The sequence below is a fragment of the Rhinopithecus roxellana genome, chromosome 12, assembly GCF_007565055.1.
Source record: "Rhinopithecus roxellana isolate Shanxi Qingling chromosome 12, ASM756505v1, whole genome shotgun sequence".
NCBI lineage: Eukaryota > Metazoa > Chordata > Mammalia > Primates > Cercopithecidae > Rhinopithecus > Rhinopithecus roxellana.
The window spans coordinates 90822991-90842854 of record NC_044560.1 but is presented as its reverse complement, the minus strand read 5'-3'; the positions used below and the strand labels follow the sequence as shown (position 1 = coordinate 90842854).

The 19864-nt window shown below is 46.1% G+C and overlaps 1 protein-coding gene across 5 annotated transcripts; it reads right to left on the bottom strand.

The window, feature by feature from the left end:
* Nucleotides 1-252: 252 nt before the first annotated feature.
* PPIE (peptidylprolyl isomerase E) lies at nucleotides 253-18401 on the bottom strand. Of its 5 annotated transcripts, none has more exons than XM_010354197.2 (10): nucleotides 18321-18401; nucleotides 16963-17061; nucleotides 15528-15571; nucleotides 15019-15045; nucleotides 13655-13736; nucleotides 13027-13127; nucleotides 11479-11602; nucleotides 7895-8080; nucleotides 3940-4082; nucleotides 253-521 (listed from the first exon to the last, which is right to left on the bottom strand). In XM_010354197.2, exons 1-10 carry the CDS (start codon nucleotides 18349-18351, stop codon nucleotides 408-410), a joined length of 951 nt encoding a protein of 316 aa, XP_010352499.1. In that variant the 5' UTR covers nucleotides 18352-18401; the 3' UTR covers nucleotides 253-407. The 5 variants fall into 5 exon arrangements, with proteins under 5 accessions (XP_010352499.1, XP_010352501.1, XP_030798747.1 ...); XM_010354199.2 differs by having other exon boundaries at nucleotides 18329-18401; XM_030942887.1 differs by lacking the exon at nucleotides 18321-18401 and adding an exon at nucleotides 17531-17795.
* Nucleotides 18402-19864: the final 1463 nt, after the last annotated feature.

Below are 19864 nucleotides of genomic sequence, written 5' to 3'. Positions count from 1 at the left end.
TGGGATCCCATGTTCTGCTAAGAGAGGTCTGTATCCACCAGGTGTCTTGGGTGGCAATCTGCATGGGGGAACTGCCCATCTAGGTCAAGTGCTTGACCCCCTTTTTGAAAGGAACCCTGGATGGGCACTTGACCCCCTTTTACAAAAATGTCTTTCACTTCTCCAAAAAAAAATGCAGTTTTGGAAGAAAGTGGGGTATATAAAAAATAAAATACAATTCAAATTACCGTAGTCCCACAAGTCAGATAAACACACTATTAATATTTTGGTAACTTTATTTCTAGGCTTTTTTTCTTAAGATATACAAATACCTATGCTTACATATAACAGATATTTTTATAAAATTGTACTATGCATAAGTTTCTTTGTGATGTGCTTTTTCCACTTTAGTTTCCCATCACTGAACTCTACAAGACTCCATTTTCAACAAAAAGTTGGTTCCATAATTCCTTCTTCAGAGGTTGCTGTGAGGCTGCCATGACTGCAACAGATGCTGGGAGCACCTGGAGGTGGCTGTCACACTGTAAGAGAGGAAACTCCAATAGCCACAGCACTCCTCCTGGGCCTGCCATCCCTGGTTTCGGCTTTTGCAACTGTTTCAGGGCCAGCATGTGGGGACTCAGATGGGGCTCAACTCTGAATGAGTTAGTGAGGAAATGAATCAGCAAAAGGAAGCCCTGTGCCCAGTCCTGGTGCCGGTCCAGCAAAGGGAACGTGGAATGGGGAGGCCAGTTGGGACAGGAGCCACACAGTGCCAGGGAAAGCCGTTTTGCTCTCCAGGCTACAGGAAAGGGCGCCCACAGAGCCACTGGGTCCACTTCCCAGAGAGGTCAGTTTTCTCGAGGCAGCCAGGGGCAGCTGCTGCATGGTGCGTATCCGAAGCAGGTGGCCAGGCTGTGGGGCATTCCGCTGCCCAGCTCTGGGGCTCCCCTCCCGGCCTGGAAGAACAGGGTCCTGTCTCCTGTGTCTCTCCACAAAGGTCCTGGCCAATCATGGGAACCTTGACGGTGTCATTCCCCAGGGCTGTGGACTCTGCCTGCCACAGATTGAGGCTAAAGCCTAGTAAGGCACCCAGGACTCCATTACTACTGAAGAGAGGCAGGCTGGGCTTCTAATCCCAGCTCTGCCAAACCATCCTGTGTGACCTTTGGCAGTCATGCCACTAAAGCCTCAGTTTACCTGTGCAGGGTTCCAGTGTGCATTGAATAACATCTGTGGACACCCAGGTGGAGCACTGAGAGAGAAGTTCACACTCAATGGCTCCACACCTGCTGAGCTTTCAGAACTGCCCACTGGCCTCCGCTTCCCCAGAATATCAGGGAGGAACAGAGCGACAAAGTTGTCACAGGAGTCTGTCCTTTTATGGGAGGCTGGCTGTGCTTTTTCTACACACTCTCTCTTGGTTCTCATCCAAGCACTGAAGTCAGTGCTATCATCCCCAGCTTCATAGATGCCTGCCTAACACCTGTGACTGACCTCTGATGGCCATAATTTGCACTGAGAAGGAGCTGTGCTTTGAGGGACGCTCTCTTTTGGAAGCTCCATAGGGGTGAGGGGTAACCATGTGGCACATCCCAGCTACGTGGAGCCTGAAACTCAGCCAACTGTAGCAGCTGGAGCTCAGAAAGTCCAGAAAGTCCAGTCGGCACATGGGAGCCAGAGGTAGGGCCAGAATGCCAACATCCCTCAGCAGGAGCTATCCTAGGGTCATGAGGACCAGGGGGCCTCTCCTGCCTCCCGGCTCATTCAGATCTCAATCCAAGATGCAAAAGCTCAGCTCAGTGGATTCTGAATGGTCTGAGTGACCCAACCCACAGGAGGTGTCCAGCAGCTACAGGGCTCAGTCCCTGCTAAGAGCCTTCAGCAGATGAGATTCTTTACAAGCGCCTGGCTGACCAGCACCTGGAGGGGGAATGGAGAGAAGCCAGCTCCAAGAAGTGGCTGCACACAGGAGAGTCAGACTGTGAGCTCAGCAGAGGGTGGGACCATTTGTTCTCTTCAGTGGCCAGCAATCCTGTTTTGTAAAGGCTCAGATAGTATTTCAGGCCTTGGGACTGTGATGGTCTATTTTGTGTGTCAATTTGACTAGGCCATGGTATCCAGCTTTTAGTCAAACACTAGTCTAGATGTTGCTGTGATGATGGTTTCTTTTTTTCGAGACAGGGTCTCACTCTGTCACCCAGGCTGGAGTACAGTAGCATGACCATGGCTGACTGCAGCCTCAACCTCCCAGGTTCAAGTGATCCTCCCACCTCAGCCTTCTGAGTAGCTGGGACTATAGGCGTGCACCACCATACCTGGCTTTTTTTTTTTCCCCCTAGAGATGGGGGTCTCACTACATTGCCCAGGCTGGTCTTGAACTCCTGGGCTCAAGTGATCCTCCTGCCTCAGCCTCCCAATAGTTGCCTGGCCTACTTTTTAGATGGATTCATATTTAAGTCAGTAGAGAGTAAAGCAGATTACCCTCCATGATGTTAGTAGGCCTCATCCAATCAGTTGAAATTCTTAAGAGAAAAAAGACTGAGATCACTGGAGGAAGAATTCTGCTTCCAAACTGCCTCAGACTTGAACTGCAACATCAGTTTTTTTCCTGAGTCTCCAGCCTGCTGGCCTGTTGTGCAGATTCCAGATCTTCCAGCTCCCACAACTGCCTGAGCCAGTTCCTTAAAATAAATCTCTTTCTCTACATATATACACATCCTATTGGTTCTGCTTCTCTAGAAAACCCTAATACAGGGACCATAGCCTGTATTGTGTCCACTACTCAACTTTGACACTGCAGTGAGAAACCACCATGGACAGTAAGTAAACAAATGGATGTGGCTGTGTTCCAATACAATCTGATTCATAAAAACAGGCAGTGGGCTGGATTAGGCACATGTAGTTTGTTGGCCTTATGTCTCCTGACAAATAGGCATAGTACTTGGCACAGAGAAGGCACTTTGAGTTATAAAAATTTCATTTTTTTAAATCTGTGGGGCGAAAGTGAACAAATAAACAAGTGAACCACTCAGAGTATACTTGCTGGCTGTAAGACTGGCAGCTGGGTTTAGGAGCAGAGGCAGCAGAAGACCGAACCTTCCACAGTCTTTAATTTCCGTTGCCCTGACATAGATGCCTGGTGTGAAGATACATCACCTGACATCTAAGGGGATAAACCCAAGGGAGGAAATGAAAGCTGTGGAAAGATACTCTGCTCTCCCCACTCACCCTCACCAGCCTGCCTCAGAGGTCCAGCTTAGCCACAGACACTATCTCTGGCAACTCCCAAAAACTAGCAGGAGGCAGCAGCATAAGAACAAGGGTTTATTTTAGCAAAGAAAACACCTAAGAGCCACAGTGGTAGTCCCAGGACTGGCCCAGCAGCAAATGCTGAGAAAAGCCAGTGGCTTTTTGCACAGCCTGCCCATGGTGGAGGGGAGCACCTGCACTGGCTCCTGGGCCCACAGCTGCGCTTGGGAATAGTCCAGGCTGTGCCTGCAGAGGAGCTGCTCCAAGCGGACCCTGAGGAAGGGCTCATACACCAAATGCTGCTTGCTTCAAACAGGTACCCTCGGTGCTGCCTCCTCTGAGGCTGGCAGCTCCTTCCTGGATGTGCAGGGGCAAGAGCGGAGGGGGAAGCAGAGAGTGCCGCCTCACACGTACTCCCCACAGTCGGCGATGATCACCTTCTGCTTTGGCTTCCCGTCCTTGCTGCCCTGGGCCTTTGTGGGCAGAACAGAAGTGAAGGAGTAAGGCCGGAGACTAACAGTGGTTTTGGGTTACCAACCCCTGCCTGCCCATTTGCCCACTTCCACCCCAGAACCTGGGCAGCAGCAGCCCCTCCCCCTGGACACAGCCCCTGGCCATCTCTCTGAGGCCACAGAGCCTTTCCAGCCTTCCCACAGGGCTGTGCTCCAAAGGCCTGGGTGAGGAGGTGGCCCATTCCTGGCCACATACCTCAATTTGCCGCAAGACATCTAGGCCTTCGGTGACCTCTCCAAACACCACGTGCTTGCCATCCAGCCAGTCTGTCTTGTCACATGTCAGGAAGAACTGGGAGCCATTGGTGTTTGGGCCAGAGTTGGCCATGGAGAGTAGACCTGGGGGACAGAACAACCATCAGCTCCCCTAACCCTGGCTACCAGCCCTTAACGGACGTCTGTGCAGGCTGTTGACAGCCCTTCAGTCAGGCAGGCTCAGACTCCAGGATGCACAGACCACATGCAAATGTGGCCACCTTATCTTTGATTCAGTTAATAGTCAGTGAAATGGTGAATGAGGTGTTTCAATCACTTTACACTGGTCTGTTCGTTCATTAATTCATTTATTTAACAATTAAGTATCTACTTGGCAACCAGGTCCCCGTTAAGCCCTGGGAACACTGACGAGCTGAACATAGTCCAACCTCTGGTGGAGCTCACAATGAGTGGAAAAGAGCCATTCAAAATGACAGCTATGACACAGTGAGGCCTGGTAACATGGACATTTGTCACATAAGAGAATGTACATATGTATGTGTGTGTCTGTCTACATGTATGTATGTGTGTGTGTCCACAATGACTCCTAAGTTTCTGATCAAGCGGTTAGGCGGATGGTGGAATCATTTATTGAAACAGAGAAGAGGGGGAAAAGGAGTTTACGGGAGAAGGCCAAGAGCTGTTTTAGACGTGTGAAGTGTGAGATGCTCCCAGATATCCAGTAAAGACAGCTGGACAGCAGTCTGGAGCTCAGGGAGCCATCAGCATACAGACACCAATGTGCACAAGCTTAACTCAGAGATACTGCTGAAAGCTCTGGGACCGGGTGTGACTGCCTAGGGCACTGCTTCTCAGTGGGGCTGGTGTCCTGTCCCTAGGAAACCTTTGGAAATCTGAATTTATTCTTTTTGAGATGGGGATCACTCTGTCACCCAGGCTGGAGTGCAGTGGTGCAATCGCAGCTCACTGCATCCTCAATCTCTGGGGCGCAAGCAATCCTCTCACCTCAGCTCCCAAGCAGCTGAGACTACAGGCGTGCACCACCACACCTGGATAATTTTTTAATTCTTTTTTTGGTAGAGACGGGGGGGTCTCACTATGTTGCCCAGGCTGGACTCGAACTCCTGAACTCACGTGATCGTCTGGCTTTGGGCTGCCACTTCAGACTCCCAAAGTGTTGGGATTACAGACATGAGCCACCATGCCTGGCTTGAAAGTGTTTTTGACTGTCTGAAATGTTGTGGGGGTGCTACTGGCATTTAGCAGGTGGGGGCCTGGAATGCTAGATGTTCTGCAATGTCTGGCACAATGAATTGTCTCATATCCTCTTGGTCTTTCAAACATCCTGCTAAAGGTTGGGCGCAGTGCTAATGCCTGTCATCTCAGCACTTTGGGAGGCTGAAGTGGGAGGATCACTTGAAGCTAAGAGTTCCAGACTAGCCTGAGCAAAATAATGAAACACCATCTCTACAAAAAACTTAAACATTAGCCAGGCATTATGGATGGCGTGCACCTGTAATCCCAGCTGTTTGGGAGGCTTAGGCAGGAGGACTGCTTGAGCTGGAGAGGCTGAGGCTGCAGTGAGCCGTCTTGCACCACTGCACTCCAGCCTGAGCAACAGAGAGAGACCCTGTCTCAAAAAAACAAAAACCAAACAACAACAACAAAACAACGAATATCCCGGCAGCTATCGGTATAGGCAAAAAACGTGTTACAGCTATCTGCACCCAAACATAATTCCATTATACATATGAGCCCAAAGTTCTGGAGTTCTTTTGGTTTTGCATGGAATCTTCTAGGAATGTAACTACTATGTAAATAAACAGATTATTCTTTACTTTGGAATCTAATCAACTTTATCTACCATTTCACAAAGCCATATCACCAATAGCATCACTGCTAGTGGTATCCAAGTTGCCAGTTGACACTCCCGTCTGCACTTCTAACTGCTGCATTTGAGTACAGGTGCAGACGCCTGAATAATTCACTTTGTGTTCTGACACAGCTGTGCTTAAGCATGTACATCTGGGAAACACATTCGATTATTATGCAAATTCATTTATTTCCTCTGATACTCTTCCCTATTATAGTTACAGATTAATATTGAGTTTTAAAATAATGATGTGGGTCAGTGGGCTATATCACCTACACATGTCGGTTCAGTATAGTAAACAGCGGCTCTACAAACCGCCAGTTAGAAAAAGGGAACACAGGGTAACAGGCTTCTGGAGAACAAAAGAATGGGCTCTGAGCCACTTCAGTGTTTAGGGGTCAGGAAAAGAAGGAGACAGCAAAGACAGACAAAGCAGCCATCTAGGTAAAAGGAGACAAGAAGAGGCAGGAGTCCTGCCAGCCAAGTGAAAGAGTCAAGGAGCACAGAGTCAGTACAGGCTGAGCATCCCAAATGTGAAAATCCAAAATGCTCCAAAATCTGAAACTTCGTGAGCACTGACATGATGCTCAAAGGGAAATGCTCACTGCAGCATTTCAGATTTGAGATATTCCAATTTGGGATGCTCAACTGGTAAGTATAATGCAAATATTTCAAAATACAAAATACTTCTGGTCCCAAGCATTTCAAGAAAGGGACATTCAACCTGTAATATGAAATGTTCCTGGGAGGTGGGATAACATCTGGGAGGTGGGATAAGATGATCGCCAAGAACTGGCTACTGGTATCTTTGAAGAGTGGTTTTAATGGCGAGATGGGACTAGAAGTCTGGCTAGAAGGGATTAGAGAAAACGCGAAGGCAGCAAGTCCGTACCATGCTTTCAAGAAGTTATGTTTTTACTTCTTGAAAAAAGATGGGGGAGCAGAGGTATGAGTGATAGCTGGAGAGGGAACAAGAGTACTAGGATGAAGATTTTTTTTTTTTTTTTTTTTTTTTTTTTGAGATGGAGTTTCGCTCTTGTTGCCTAGGCTGGAGTGCAATGACGCTATCTTGGCTCATCGCAACCTCCGCCTCCCGGATTCAAGTGATTCTCCTGCCTCAGCCTTCCAAGTAGCTGGGATTACAGGCACGCGCCACCATGCCCAGCTAATTTTGTATTTTTAGTAGAGACGGGGTTTCTCCATGTCAGTCAGGCTCGTCTCCAACTCCTGACCTCAGGTGATCTGCCTGCCTCTGCCTCCGAAAACGCTGGGATCACAGGCATGAGCCACCGCACCTGGCAACCGGATGAAGATTTTTTTCAAGGTTGATAACTGCATGCTTTCTTGCTAATGGACTGATCTCGCAGAGCAGGGGAAATGGATTACAAGAAGGGGACAACTTTAGAAGCCATGTTCCTAAGTAGAGGAGAGGGACGGGATCTAGTCCACAGGTGGAGGGGCTGGCCTACGAGAGATCGCTCATCCCCTGTAATTGGAAGAAAGAGCATGCAAGAGTGGAGAGATACAGGAGGCGAAGCACTACATGAGGCGGGAAGGTGATGATATGAGGGCTTCGGAAGTGAAGACAGGCATGGACACATCATCTCTGGCTGGGACTGAGCATCAAGTAGAGAAATCTGCTCAGGTTGGCAAGAGCTCCCTTAAGAACTATAGTTATAAATTTCAAGTGGGATCGTTCAGTACAATTCTGTGTTTTTTCTCTAGTTGCTGGGGGACTAACCACCGAGCTTTTACTAAGTAAATCTGATGGCGGGGGCAGGGAGAGCAGTGGGGTTGAGGGCATATGGGCTTGCAACGGCAGACCACAGAATCCAAGCTGGGATAATGGGAAGTGTGGACACGGTTGGGGGATGGACAATAGCTGAATATAAGCAAGCCAACTCCACCCTACCAAGGATGCATGGTTCTCCTGCATCTGGTGGCTGGGTCTCCTCCAGACTCTTAGTTCCGTCAGCCAGAACCACAACCTGTCCTTTCATCCTGCCTGGCCATCCCACCCTTGCTAAGCCTCCCTCATCACCACATGCCAGCTGGCTCCCACCTGGTCCCGTGTGCTTGAGGATAAAGTTTTCATCATCGAACTTCTTCCCATAGATGGACTTGCCCCCAGTACCGTTGTGGTTTGTGAAATCACCGCCCTGGCACATGAACTGGGGGATGATGCGGTGGAAGCTGCTTCCCTTAAAGCCAAAGCCCTTTTCATGGGTGCACAGGCAGCGGAAATTCTCTAGAATTGAGAAACGAAAAAGCGCTGGGGTTAAAAAACAGAACAAAATAAAACAAACAAAACTTTGAAAAAACTTCTGTTTAATGTTCGTATTTTTGTTTTAAAATAAGAGATACTCATTATAAACCTTTGTGATACTAACCTTGTAAGGACTATAAGGGATTCTTTTTCTTTGAGATGGAGTTTCATTCTTATCGCTCAGGCTGGAGTGCAATGGCACAATCTCAGTTCACTGCAACCTCTACCTCCTGGGTTCAAGTCATTCCCCTGCCTTAGCCTCTTGAGTAGCTGGGACTACAGGCAGGTGCTATACACCCGGCTAACGTTGTATTTTTAGTAGAGATGGGGTTTCACTATGTTGGCCAAGCTGGTCTGGAACTCCTACCTCAGATGATCCGCCCGCCTTGGCCTCCCAACGTGCTGGGATTACAGGTGTGAGCCACCATACCCAGCCAGGACTATAAGAGATTCTGATGAAAGGGGATTGAATATACATGTTCTAACTCTCTTCTCTTCCAAAACCACACTAAATTGGTAGGAAACTGATTTTTTTAAAGAAAAACCAAAGGATTTTAGAAGAAAACATAGGGGCAAATCTTCATGACTCTGGATTTGGCAATGGTTTCTTAAATGTCACACCAAAAGCACAGGTAAAAGAAAAAAATAATTAGATGTGAATTAAAATTTAAGATGTGCATCAAAAAACCGTACCAACAGAGGCCAAAGCAACCTACAGGAGAATGCTGATTTGCAAATCATATTTAATAGGGGTTTAATATCCAGAATATATAATGAACTCCTATAATTCAACAACAAAATGGCCAGGCAAGGTGTAATTCCAGTGCTTTGGGAGGTCAAGGCAGGAGGATCACTGGAGGTCAACAGTTCAAAGCTATAGTAAGCCATGATCTCACCACTGCACTCCAGCCTGGGAGACAGAGCAAGATCCTGTCTCTTAAAAAAACAAAACAAACAATCCAGTTAATATATAAGCCAAAGATGTGAAGAGACATTTCTCCAAAGAACATATATAAATGGCCAACAAGCACATGAAAAGATGTTCAACATCATTAGTCAGTAGGGAATAAAAATAAAAACCACAATGAGATACCATTTCACACCTGTGGAGATGTGGGCCAGGCGCAGTGGCTCATGCCTGTAATCCCAGCACTATGGGAGGCCAAGGCAGGCGAATCACGAGGTCAGAAGTTTGAGACCAGCCTGGCCAACATGGTGAAACCTTGTCTTTACTAAAAATACAAAAAATTGGCTGGGTGTGGTGGCAGACGCCTGTAATCCCAGCTACACGGGAGGCTAAGGCATGAGAATCGCTTGAACCCGGGAGGCAGAGGTTGCAGTGAGCTAATATCGCACCACCATACCCCAGCCCAGGCAACAGTGTGAGACTGTCTCAAACAAAAAAAAAAAAAAAAAGAGAAGATGTGGAAAAACTGAAACACTCATACATCTCATACATTGCTGGTAGAAACGTAAAATGGTCCAGCCACTATGGAAAATAGTTTGGCATTTCCTCAAAAAGTTAAATATAGAGTTACCATATGACTAAGCATTTCTACTCCTAGGCATATATATCCAAAAGAATTGAAAACAGGGATTTAAACATATACTTATATGTGGATATTCACACAGGCTTTACTTACAATAGTCAAAAGGTGAAAACAATGTGCAAGTGCCCATCAACAAATGAACAAACAAGATATTTATCTAAATACAATGAAATATTATTCAGCCACAAACAGGAATGAGGCACTGATATATGGTACAAGGATGAACCTTGAAACCATTATGCTATGCAAAATAAGCAAGATGCGAAAAAGGACAGCTATTGTACGATTCCACTTACATGAAAAATCTAGGATAGGTCAATTCATAGACAAAGATTAGTGGTTATCAGAAGGTAAGGGGAGGAGAAAATGGGGAGTTATTATTTAATAGGTATCTTTAATAAGTGGTTTTGTTTCGGGTGATTCAAAAATTTTGAACAGAGGAATTACTGCTAACAAACTGTACACTTTAAAATGGCTAAAACAGCCAAAAAATAAACTTACAAAGCGGGGAAGAAGAGACAACAGCAACAAAATTTCTGAAGTTAGAAAATAAATGAGTCCCAAATGATATAGCAGGCCCAAGAAAGCCGGATCTTAAGCTGGTAAAAGCCAAGAAGCAACTCAATTTGCACTCCAAAAGCTCAGAGGAAAGAGTGCAGGTAATCCTGGAGACAGTAAGTTTGGCTGAAAGCCCGTTTAAGAAAGTGGTTAATCTTTGGGATTTTCTCCCTGACTCTGAAGCTGGGGGCCGCCCCTCCCCCACCTGGTAGCCAACTGGGGGTCTAGTCTTTGGTAGGTTAAAGCAGGGGGTCTCTGGACTAGGACATCCTACACATAGTGAAGGCTGAGGTAACATTTATAATGACAAATGGAGACTATGTGAAAGTTTATATACTGAATGTTGATGCATTCAGCCTTGCCCTCATCTCCCTTTAACAAGATGCAGACACCTGGATGCAAAGCCCCCAGGAGGAGAATCTGGGAGAAAATCAGGAATGATTACATAGAAAACTATGCAAAAACAAGGCAACTATCAATTCCAGGCACAACAAAATGCTGTGCGTGACAGTTATCACATGATGCTTACATTGTTAAAATAATTTAGGACCTGACCAAAATTATGGTACCTACACAGGGAAGATGAGGGGGCAGGGGTTTTTAAAAAACTCATTATTTGTCCTCTGAAGCAGAAAATCAGAAGATAATGTTTAAAATGGAAAACAGGAAGTAGAAATATAAACCTGTTATCTATCAACATGGAAATAAAAATCAAGACCTAAGAGTTGAAATCGGCTCCTCTGAGCAGTAGCAAATGGTGTACGCAGCAGGGCATAGGGGCAGCACTGGGGGATGACTGTTTTTTCAAAACAAGCTTTGTGAAACTGAATTGACTCTATGTTTAGACAATAAAATTTAGATTAAAAAGAGAATAAACAGAAGTCAATATTTAATAAGTTACAAAGAATACTCAATAAAAGCACTAGTTACTTCTAGAATTCAGGATGACGTAGAGAGGGGAAAACGAATTTTCAATTTATTGTCTTAAATGTTATTGGAACATACATGTATGGTATTCTTTAAAAAAAGAATACATTATTTACTTGTATTTTTAAGAGAAGATTATTAAAAAGTAGTAAGCCAGCACTTACAAAGCTTCAAAAACACCTGCTCTGACCCATCTGTTACTAGATCCCAGGATCTCAGATGCCTCAAATCAACTTAGGTCAGAAGCAATATCAGGGACACAAGAAGTGAAGCGGCAAGAACCTGGGAAAGGCTCACTGCTCAGCCACCAGCGTCCCGCGGTTCTGACCACAGCATCCTGCTCACCTGCTGTCATGGGCACGACGTCGGAACGCAGGAGCATCTGGATGCGGCCCGCCGGCTTGTTCCCAATCTTGATGTCCATGTACACCTGAGGATTTGACCGAGCCTTTTTAGCAGCGGGCTCTCCCTGGGTGCAGAAGAAATTGCTAGTTAGAGAGCTCCTTCACCCCCTAAGTAGTAGTGTGGGTATTCTACACACCCACCCAGAACACAATTCCAGTGAGTAGGCTGGAGCAAGTGCTGACGGGGAAGGCCTTGGTCCCTGACAGGGCTGCAGGAGGCAGGAGCCACGGTTGTAGCACCCAGCTGGATGCCCAGTGACAAGAGGTCTCAGCACTGCCTGAGGCCCATACATGGGCGTGTTAACTCATCATGCTCACCCTCAGATGGCATCTGCTTCCTCCTCTTGCTTCACAGTCACAGAACAGCACTTTTCTGGTCCATGATCCACAACTCTCAATATCTTCAAATGCCAGTTCCAGCCCACCCACTGTCCTCTAGTTAGGCAGATCCATCCAAGTACCACCACCTCCTCCCTCTATGCTGGCTGGCTACAGGGAAGCAAGGGTGCAGCCCTCTTGCTCAGGCCTAAGTGCTCAGAAGACAGTGGAGGATGCTGGGCCTTGCTTTGTGCTCCAAGTAGATAAGACTAAGCAGAGGATACAGGATGATCCAGGGGGACTCCACTGACTGTGATGGCCACTTTCTGAGTTCTGCTTTGCATCAAAATTTCTGGCATGGGTCAATGTGTGGATGAATGGTGGCAAATTAGCCAAGATTGAGAACACAGGAAGACAGGATTAAAGAACCGGGGGAATCCATTTTAGGCAAACTTAAGCTGCTTGAGACTTACAGGCAGAAATATCTGAAGCTCAGGACTAGAAAGAGACCATGAAGTTCAACAGCGTAAGAGAGGCTGCATAAAATTAGAGACTGACTGCTACTGTTTCAGCTGAGAGAACAGAGAGAAACCATGAGCCAAGAAAGAAATACAGAAGAATGACAACATTCACAAGGTATCCAGAGGAGGGGAAGCCCAGAAAGCAACTGTCAGAGACCTAGCTGAGAATCAGGAGGAAGTGCCCTGGCAGGTTTTCTTAGGGCTGGAGAACTCAGAACCCATGTATAGGTTGAAGGAAGGTACCACTACCCTATCTTGTCTCCCCTCCATTAGCACAGGAATAGGAAGACCATGAGCCTCGTGGCAAACTCTTCAGCGCAGGCGGGGGGGACTGATCAGGAGGGGTGAAGAGGAGCACCTCAGCTTCCTCCCTGTCAGCTGACAATCACAAATCCACACCTGAGCAGAGCTGAGACGCTCATCACATAGAACACAACATAGACGAGATACCCAAATCTTCGCCCTTGAATTCACTCAATATTGACTTTACCAAAGTACTAAGAATTCATTATTCATTCCCTCTGCTTTGATATATATATATATATATATATACACATACACACATATATACATATATTTGCAAATTTCCATTAAAACTTAAAAAAAATTTAAGTTTAAGTTCCTCTGGAAGCAGGCGCCTTCATTCTCACCTCCTGGGTCTCTGCTTTGGGAGGCTCTGACCCTTCTTCCTCTTTATTCTCTTCAAGTGTCTTCCCAGAAAACTTCTTCAACCAGTCATCATCTGACCAAACTGAAAGGAAAGAATCAAACAAATGTTCATTCAAGCTATCAGCTTGAACTGAAAAGTAGCTGCTTTGCTCAGCAAAGTGGAAGATGCTATGTGGCCTCTATGCCAGACAGTTCCCCACTGAGAACTCCCAGGGGTAAGGAAAATTCCAATCCAGAATGACGGCCCTGAAGTCCAGCTCTCAGGAGGGCTAAGAAAAATAGCTATGCGGAAAGCAATGGTATAGCCTTTGCTGGTTTCAGCCCTTGATGGAACACCCCAGGAATGGAATATCAAAACTGGGAAAGATGAGCTCAAGCAGGAATTTCTCTCATAACAGAAACAATTACTCTGGCTTTGCTGAGAAGCTCAAACTCATATTTTGTTTCTCTATAAAGGTGGTGCATGCCCTTCCCGATGTGAACCATCACCTACTCCTATCTACCAGGAAGCAGCATTGAGCATCTACTTCCAAGTAAACAGAGACAAAAAATGCAACTAAGGCTAAACTGCAGAACATCACAGGGAATCTGGAAGTTGCTCCTACTCACCTGGCCTGGAAGAGCCTTCCTTAATTCTCATTGGTTTGGCCAAATTGACACGAATTGTACGTCCAAAAAGCTCAGATTCATTCTGAAAAGATTGAAAATCCAGCTGCTTAAACTCTCTTACATTAAAAGAGGGCCAGCCAGCTTGCCATTTACTTCTGAGACACACTCACGATTTGTCCTCCCTTAATCCTTGGGCCCCTACCAGTAAGCTATGCACCCACCCCAAAGCCACCTGTGGGTTGCAGGGAATTCTAGAACCATCACACACACCCCTTTCTTTCATAGCAGCACACAAAGACCTGTATTACCAAAAGTAACTCTGGGTTCAGAACACTTCAAAATTACAAGAATAAATGCAGTTTCCCAGCATCTGAGGTCACCTTCAAAAGTCAAGATAAGCTTTGAAATGAAAGAAAAATGATCTCTGACAGTTGAGGAATATGTTTGGTGAACGGATAACAGAACAAGGAATAAAAGAACATTTCATTATCCATAGATAATCGGTACCAGGAAAGTTCACTTAAGGTGAATCCACTTGAAGTGGTGATGAAGATTTCATGGTAAAAGTGAAACATTTATAAAGGTTTGACAGGTTTGAAAGGATGACTGTGATGAAACGAAAAATAATAAAAATAAGTTTCTTACAATTAATATTCAGGATTAACTCTGCACTAATCGGTAGAAAGAAAAGTAACTTGGTAGAAAGAAATGTAACAGGTAGCCCTGTTGGCTTGAACCTGTAATTCCAGCTAATTGGGAAGCTGAGAAGGGAGGGCTGCTAGAACTCAGGAGTTCAGGACGGACGGACGGACGGAAGGAAGGAAGGAAACAGATATTGAAGTATTATTTTTCCAACAAAATTCTATCAACAGTATATCTTTGCACTTCATATCAGACATGAAAACTAAGGGATCTCAAGGAGGGCACAAATACTAAAGAGCATCATCATTTTTCCCAAGGACCTTTCCAGAATGTCCAAATCATTTGTATCAGTGATTTGCACCTGCCATAATTAAATTTCTCTTCTCAATTGTAAATTGGTCATGAAATCCTATTTTGCAAAATATGCAGTTAACTGTGCAATCAATTTGCACTGTGTTTTCAAATTATCCTAGACATGGGACAGCCAGTGAGAGACTGGTCAACAAGGATGATGAGGACTTACATTATTATTAAATGCAGAAGGAGTCTGAGTAAGAACTAATTTTATAAGTGATCAATTCACAGTGAATATTTTCACGTGAGAATTTTTACCTCCCCATGCAACCTTGTAACTTTGGAAGTCCAGAACACTGATATATAAATAAGGACCCTCTGTACCACCAAAAAGCAACTTTGGTTAGAATGAAGATTCTCAGTCATACCATGTTGTCGATAGCTGCTGCAGCATCCTGCCAAGGAAAGACAACGGTATAAGTTTAGGCTTGCAGCCAAATGCTTATGGTGTCTAAACACATGTTCAGTAGCAAAAATCCAGAAAAATGCCACCTCTACATTTCTTGCCTAGGTTGTGTGTGTTTCTAACAAAGAGCACTTCCTGGCTGATTTTAGAGCTGGAGGTGCAACAATTTGCCATCTGGTTGAAGGCACAAGAAATAATCACTACTGCCAGGCAAGAATGCTCAATGAACAGGGGTGTAGGAGCTAGCTCCTCTGCAGGGCAAGAATGGCAGGGCCTGGCAGAAGGTCTGACATGTTATTCACAGTCCAGTCTGATTATGTGAGAGAAGCTTTCCTTAGAACGGTACTTACTTCTGATCTCTCTGGCAGCATCAGCCTAAGGCCCAACAACCTAACCAAATGGTGAAAAGCTTCCTTTTTAATCCGTAACATCACAAACCAAGGACTAAACACCAGTAACACAGACTCTCACCTCTGCCAACTCAAATTCAACAAAAGCAAATCCTCGGTGCTTTTCTACAAAACGGAAAAACAAAAACAAGTAATTACTACGTGGGGCGGTGGGAGGAAACAGGATCGTCACAAAGTAAAGTCAGTTACATGCCGTATCCAAACACCAGAAGTTCTATCCAATCACTATTTAGGAAGAAGGAATCTCACTCTTTGATTCTTCTTATACAATATTTTAAGCAATAATAAACTTTGTTTTTTTAATGGACATAGCTGAACAATAAACTGTATTGTTAATTAATAAGTATTCAACTAATCTACCAAAGCCAAACTCAAAACCTTTTGCATGCAATGCAATTAGAAAAATAAGGTCATTTGACCTATCAATTACCTATCCAATATACATTTTGTGCATCAACTGTGCATAAAGCATGAATACTAAAACCTGATAAAGATGCTCAGTCTTTATCCTCAGGAAAATGCTGAACTAACTAGAAAGACCAAGCACAATAATGTTAATCATAGAACTCAGAGACTAGAAGGGCCCTCAGAAAGCCAATATAGGCCAGGCTCAGTGGCTCATGCCTGTAATCCCAGCACTTTGGGAGGCCGAGACGGGCGGATCACAGGAGATTGAGACCATCCTGGCTAACATGGTAAAATCCCATCTCTACTAAAAAAATACAAAAAATTAGCCGGGTTTGGTGGCGGGCGCCTGTAGTCCCAGCTACTCAGGAGGCTGAGGCAGGAGAATGGTGTGAACCCGGGAGGCGGAGCTTGCAGTGAGCCGAGATCGCGCCACAGCACTCTAGCCTGGGTGACAGAGCGAGACTCCATCTCCAACCAAAAAAAAAAAAAAAAAAAAAGCCAATATAACCTTATCATTTGCAAACTCTCCAGAGAGTTTAAAGACCTTGCTAACAATCATATGCAAGGTTGATGATAAAACAAGACCTAAAACTATAATCTTAAAAATGACAACAAAGGTAAAACAGAAAACTGAACTGTGATTGTGATACCAGTCAAAGGGAAACCCACCCAGGTGTGCAGAGGCCAAGAATCCCCACCCCTGTCCCCCACTCCCCACTCCAATTATGGGGCTAGGCTTTCCTGCTGCCTCATTTAACAGCACAGCTGCCAAGAAGGAGCAGGTGGGATCTGGTAGATTAAAATAACGTTCAAATTTCAGTGTAGTTCAAACCTATCTCCCTACTGGTCTATTGAAAAATCTGTCTTAACCCAACAGCTGAAGACTGAAAAGTATTCAGAGTTCACAACCACATGGCCTCAGAACATTCCTTCTCCATCAAGATCACTATCACCAGGTACCTACATGAACTTTCCTGTAGTGTATACTAACCATATTTATAATGTATATTTAGAATTGTGATGTGACTTTAATTTTTTAAGGTCTTTTCCTAGTAAGAGGATTCTGGATGTGAGAGACGCTAACTCACCTGTTTCATAATCCAGAGGAATCTGAATATCTGTGATGTCTCCAAAAGGAATGAATGCAGCATGAAGAACTTTGTCGTCCACCTCCTCTGCCAGTCCACCTGCAAATAAGCCAAGGGCCTTCTGAGCCACTGATCTCCATACTCTTGCAGAAGTCCTGCAGCCCAGTTAGCACGCTAGCCAGGGGACAGGATCCTTCCATTCAGTTCTTTGGGTACACAAACATCCCCCTTTCAGCTCTGCCCACCCATACTTATGAAAAATATTCCTCTCTTCGCCCTTCTTTCAGACTCTCATCTAGTCCTGGGATTACTGCAATAGCTTCACAAATGACCTCCCTGTCTCCACTCCATCAACTCCACAAAGCCAACTAGAATGATCTTAGGAAAATGCAGATTTGAACCCGTAACTTTTCTGCTTAAACTCCTTCAAAGACTTCCCACTGTCCTCAGGATAAAGTGCAAACTCCTTAGCAGTATCCACCTCTCCAGCTTTTTTGCTTTGCTTCCCAATTTCCTAGGTCTCCCGAATAATGACCGACTTGCCCCCAAGTGACAGGCTATTTCTCACCTTTGCGACTCCCTTGCAGTGAACAGTCCTGCCTCTGCTTCGGTTACGTAGCTAACTCCTGCTCATCAGCTCTGGCATCGCCACATCCAGAGTTTGCCCTCACTTCTCCAGATGGATGGGTCATTTGTCCCGCAGCCAGGCCCATATCATCATGGTCCATCCTCACTACAGCGCTTATCAAAAGTGTGCTACTGAGGTAATTCCACTTTTTTTCTGGCTAGTCTGGGAACTCCTTCCTTTATGGAGGGGGCTGGGGCTGGGGCAGGGGCTGGGGCTGGGGCTGAGCCGTCGCTGCACTGATGTTTGTAAAACAAATGAACGAGAGGATCTGAAGGACCATAATATTCCTCTACCGCTCCTCGGGGCCCGTGGAGCTCAGCGGGCTAGGAAGGAAGTCAGAACAATCATTCCGTCTCGGGTTCACACACCTGAGGTGTGTGGCAAGGCTGTTCACTGCAAGAGAGTCGCAAAAGCAGAGGCCCGAAGTTGTTAAATAACCTGACCCTTGGGGGCAAGTGGGTCATTTTTCAGGAGACCCAGGGAATTGGGAAGCAAAGCAAAGAAGCTGAAGAGGTGGCTACTGCTAAGGAGTTTGCACTTTTTCCTGAGGACAGTGGGAAGCCTTTGAAGATGTTTAAGCAGAGCCAGAGCTACCGCCAGCACTACCTCCAGAGACCCGGCCTTGACAGCTGCTCGCTGTCCTCCTGGTTCAGAGATGCGTCCCACCCCACGCCCGACCCTCTGGGGGTCGCGTTTACCCAGACTCCGCCTAGCATCCCCGCCTGCTCACCCACGTACAGGACGCGCTTGGTGGTAGCCATCTTGCTCGCGCGCTTTTCCGCCGGAAGCCAGCACTCGGCCCGCCCTCTTTCCCCCTGTTCCGCCCCCTCTGGCCCCGCCCCGCCCCCTCAACGCTTAGCTCTCAGACCCCGCCCACCCCCGCGTTGGTCCAACCCGCATCCCGCTACCCGGAAGCACCGGGCGCCCTGTGCGGTGTGCAGTGCTAAACAAAGGGACGTGGTCGTCGCGCTTCCCGGTGCTCAAGCTGTTGGGGGAGGCAAACCTTTTCCGAATCAACCCGATTATTATGGGCAAACGATAAACTATGGTGCGTGGTCATCCTGCGCGTCTGTTTTTGGACAACCCGGGAGCTAAGAATGAGTTTTACCTTTTGAAATAGTTGGAAAAACATTAAAACAAAAATATGTTCTTGGCCGGGCTTGGTGGCTCATGCCTGTAGCCCCAGTACTTTGGGAGGCTGAGGCGGGCGGATCACCTGAGGTCAGGAGTTCGAGAGCAGCCTGGCCAACATGGTGAAACCCCGTCTCTACTAAAATACAAAAATCAGCCGGGCGTGGTAGCGGGCGCCTGTAATCCTAGCTACTCCAGCTACTCAGGAGGCTGAGTCTGGAGATTCGCTTAAGCCCAGGTGGTGGAGGTTGCAGTAAGTGGAGATTGCGCCGTTGCACTCCAGCCCGAGTGATGAGAGCAAAACACCGTCTCAAAAAAATTTTTTTTTTCTTTTCTTAGCACATGAAAATTATGTGAAATTAAAATTTCAGTGTCCATAAAGAAAGCTTTATGGGGACACAGCCACATTCATTCCTTTAAGTATGAATGTGGCTGCTTTCCTCCTATAAGGGCAGAAAAGCTATAGCCTGCAAAGCCTGCAATAATATTTACCATCTGGCTCTTCAGGAAGAACGTTTGCCGACTCGTGTTAGGTTTTGAAAAGAAGGCAAGGGTTAAAGAAGGACACACACACAGAGAAAGAGGGCAGCCCAAACCCAGGCTTTATGTCCAGCATAATAACCTACAGAAGTAGGGAACCAGCCTAATGCCAGTGCCCACCACTGCTTACTGACTGGGCAATATATAGATATGGGCGGGAGGTGTCTGGGCAGTATGGCTTGCTGCCTGGCGGGATATTGATATAAAGATGTTCTCATGATGAGGCGGTTTGGCCCTTGTTCCAGTGGGATGTCATCATGGTGTCCCTTGGACCTTTGCCCAGCAATGTATGAGAGGGATGTTTCTTTAGTTGAGTCTTTGTCTGCCTTGTGGTCAGGGGGTTAGGCAGGATGTTTCTCACAGCCCAAACCCCCGTGAAATGTTTTACTTTGACCGAGGTCTGCAGAATAGCAGGGAGCTTACAAAATGGTGCAGTTTAGACTAACATCTTGTACTAAACCCACCAATACATAAATTACAGGTTGACATAGTGGCACGAAATAATAGGATCATCTATTTTATATGGAGCAGGGGGTTAAGACCTTCCTGAGGTGATATTTAAGCTGAATTCTGAAGGAAAAGGAGCCAGAGAGAGGAGGAGGC

What these genes read in the sequence shown, in the direction of transcription:
- PPIE (XM_010354197.2), bottom strand. Translation starts at nt 18,351, where the DNA reads ATGGCTACCACCAAGCGCGTCCTGTACGTGG. An exon ending in GGAAGGCTCTTCCAGGCCAG is followed by an intron (nt 13,128 to 13,654) that starts GTGAGTAGGAGC and finishes CTTTCCTTTCAG; the next exon opens with TTTGGTCAGATGATGACTGG. An exon ending in CCTCAAGCACACGGGACCAG is followed by an intron (nt 4,083 to 7,894) that starts GTGGGAGCCAGC and finishes TCTGTCCCCCAG; the next exon opens with GTCTACTCTCCATGGCCAAC.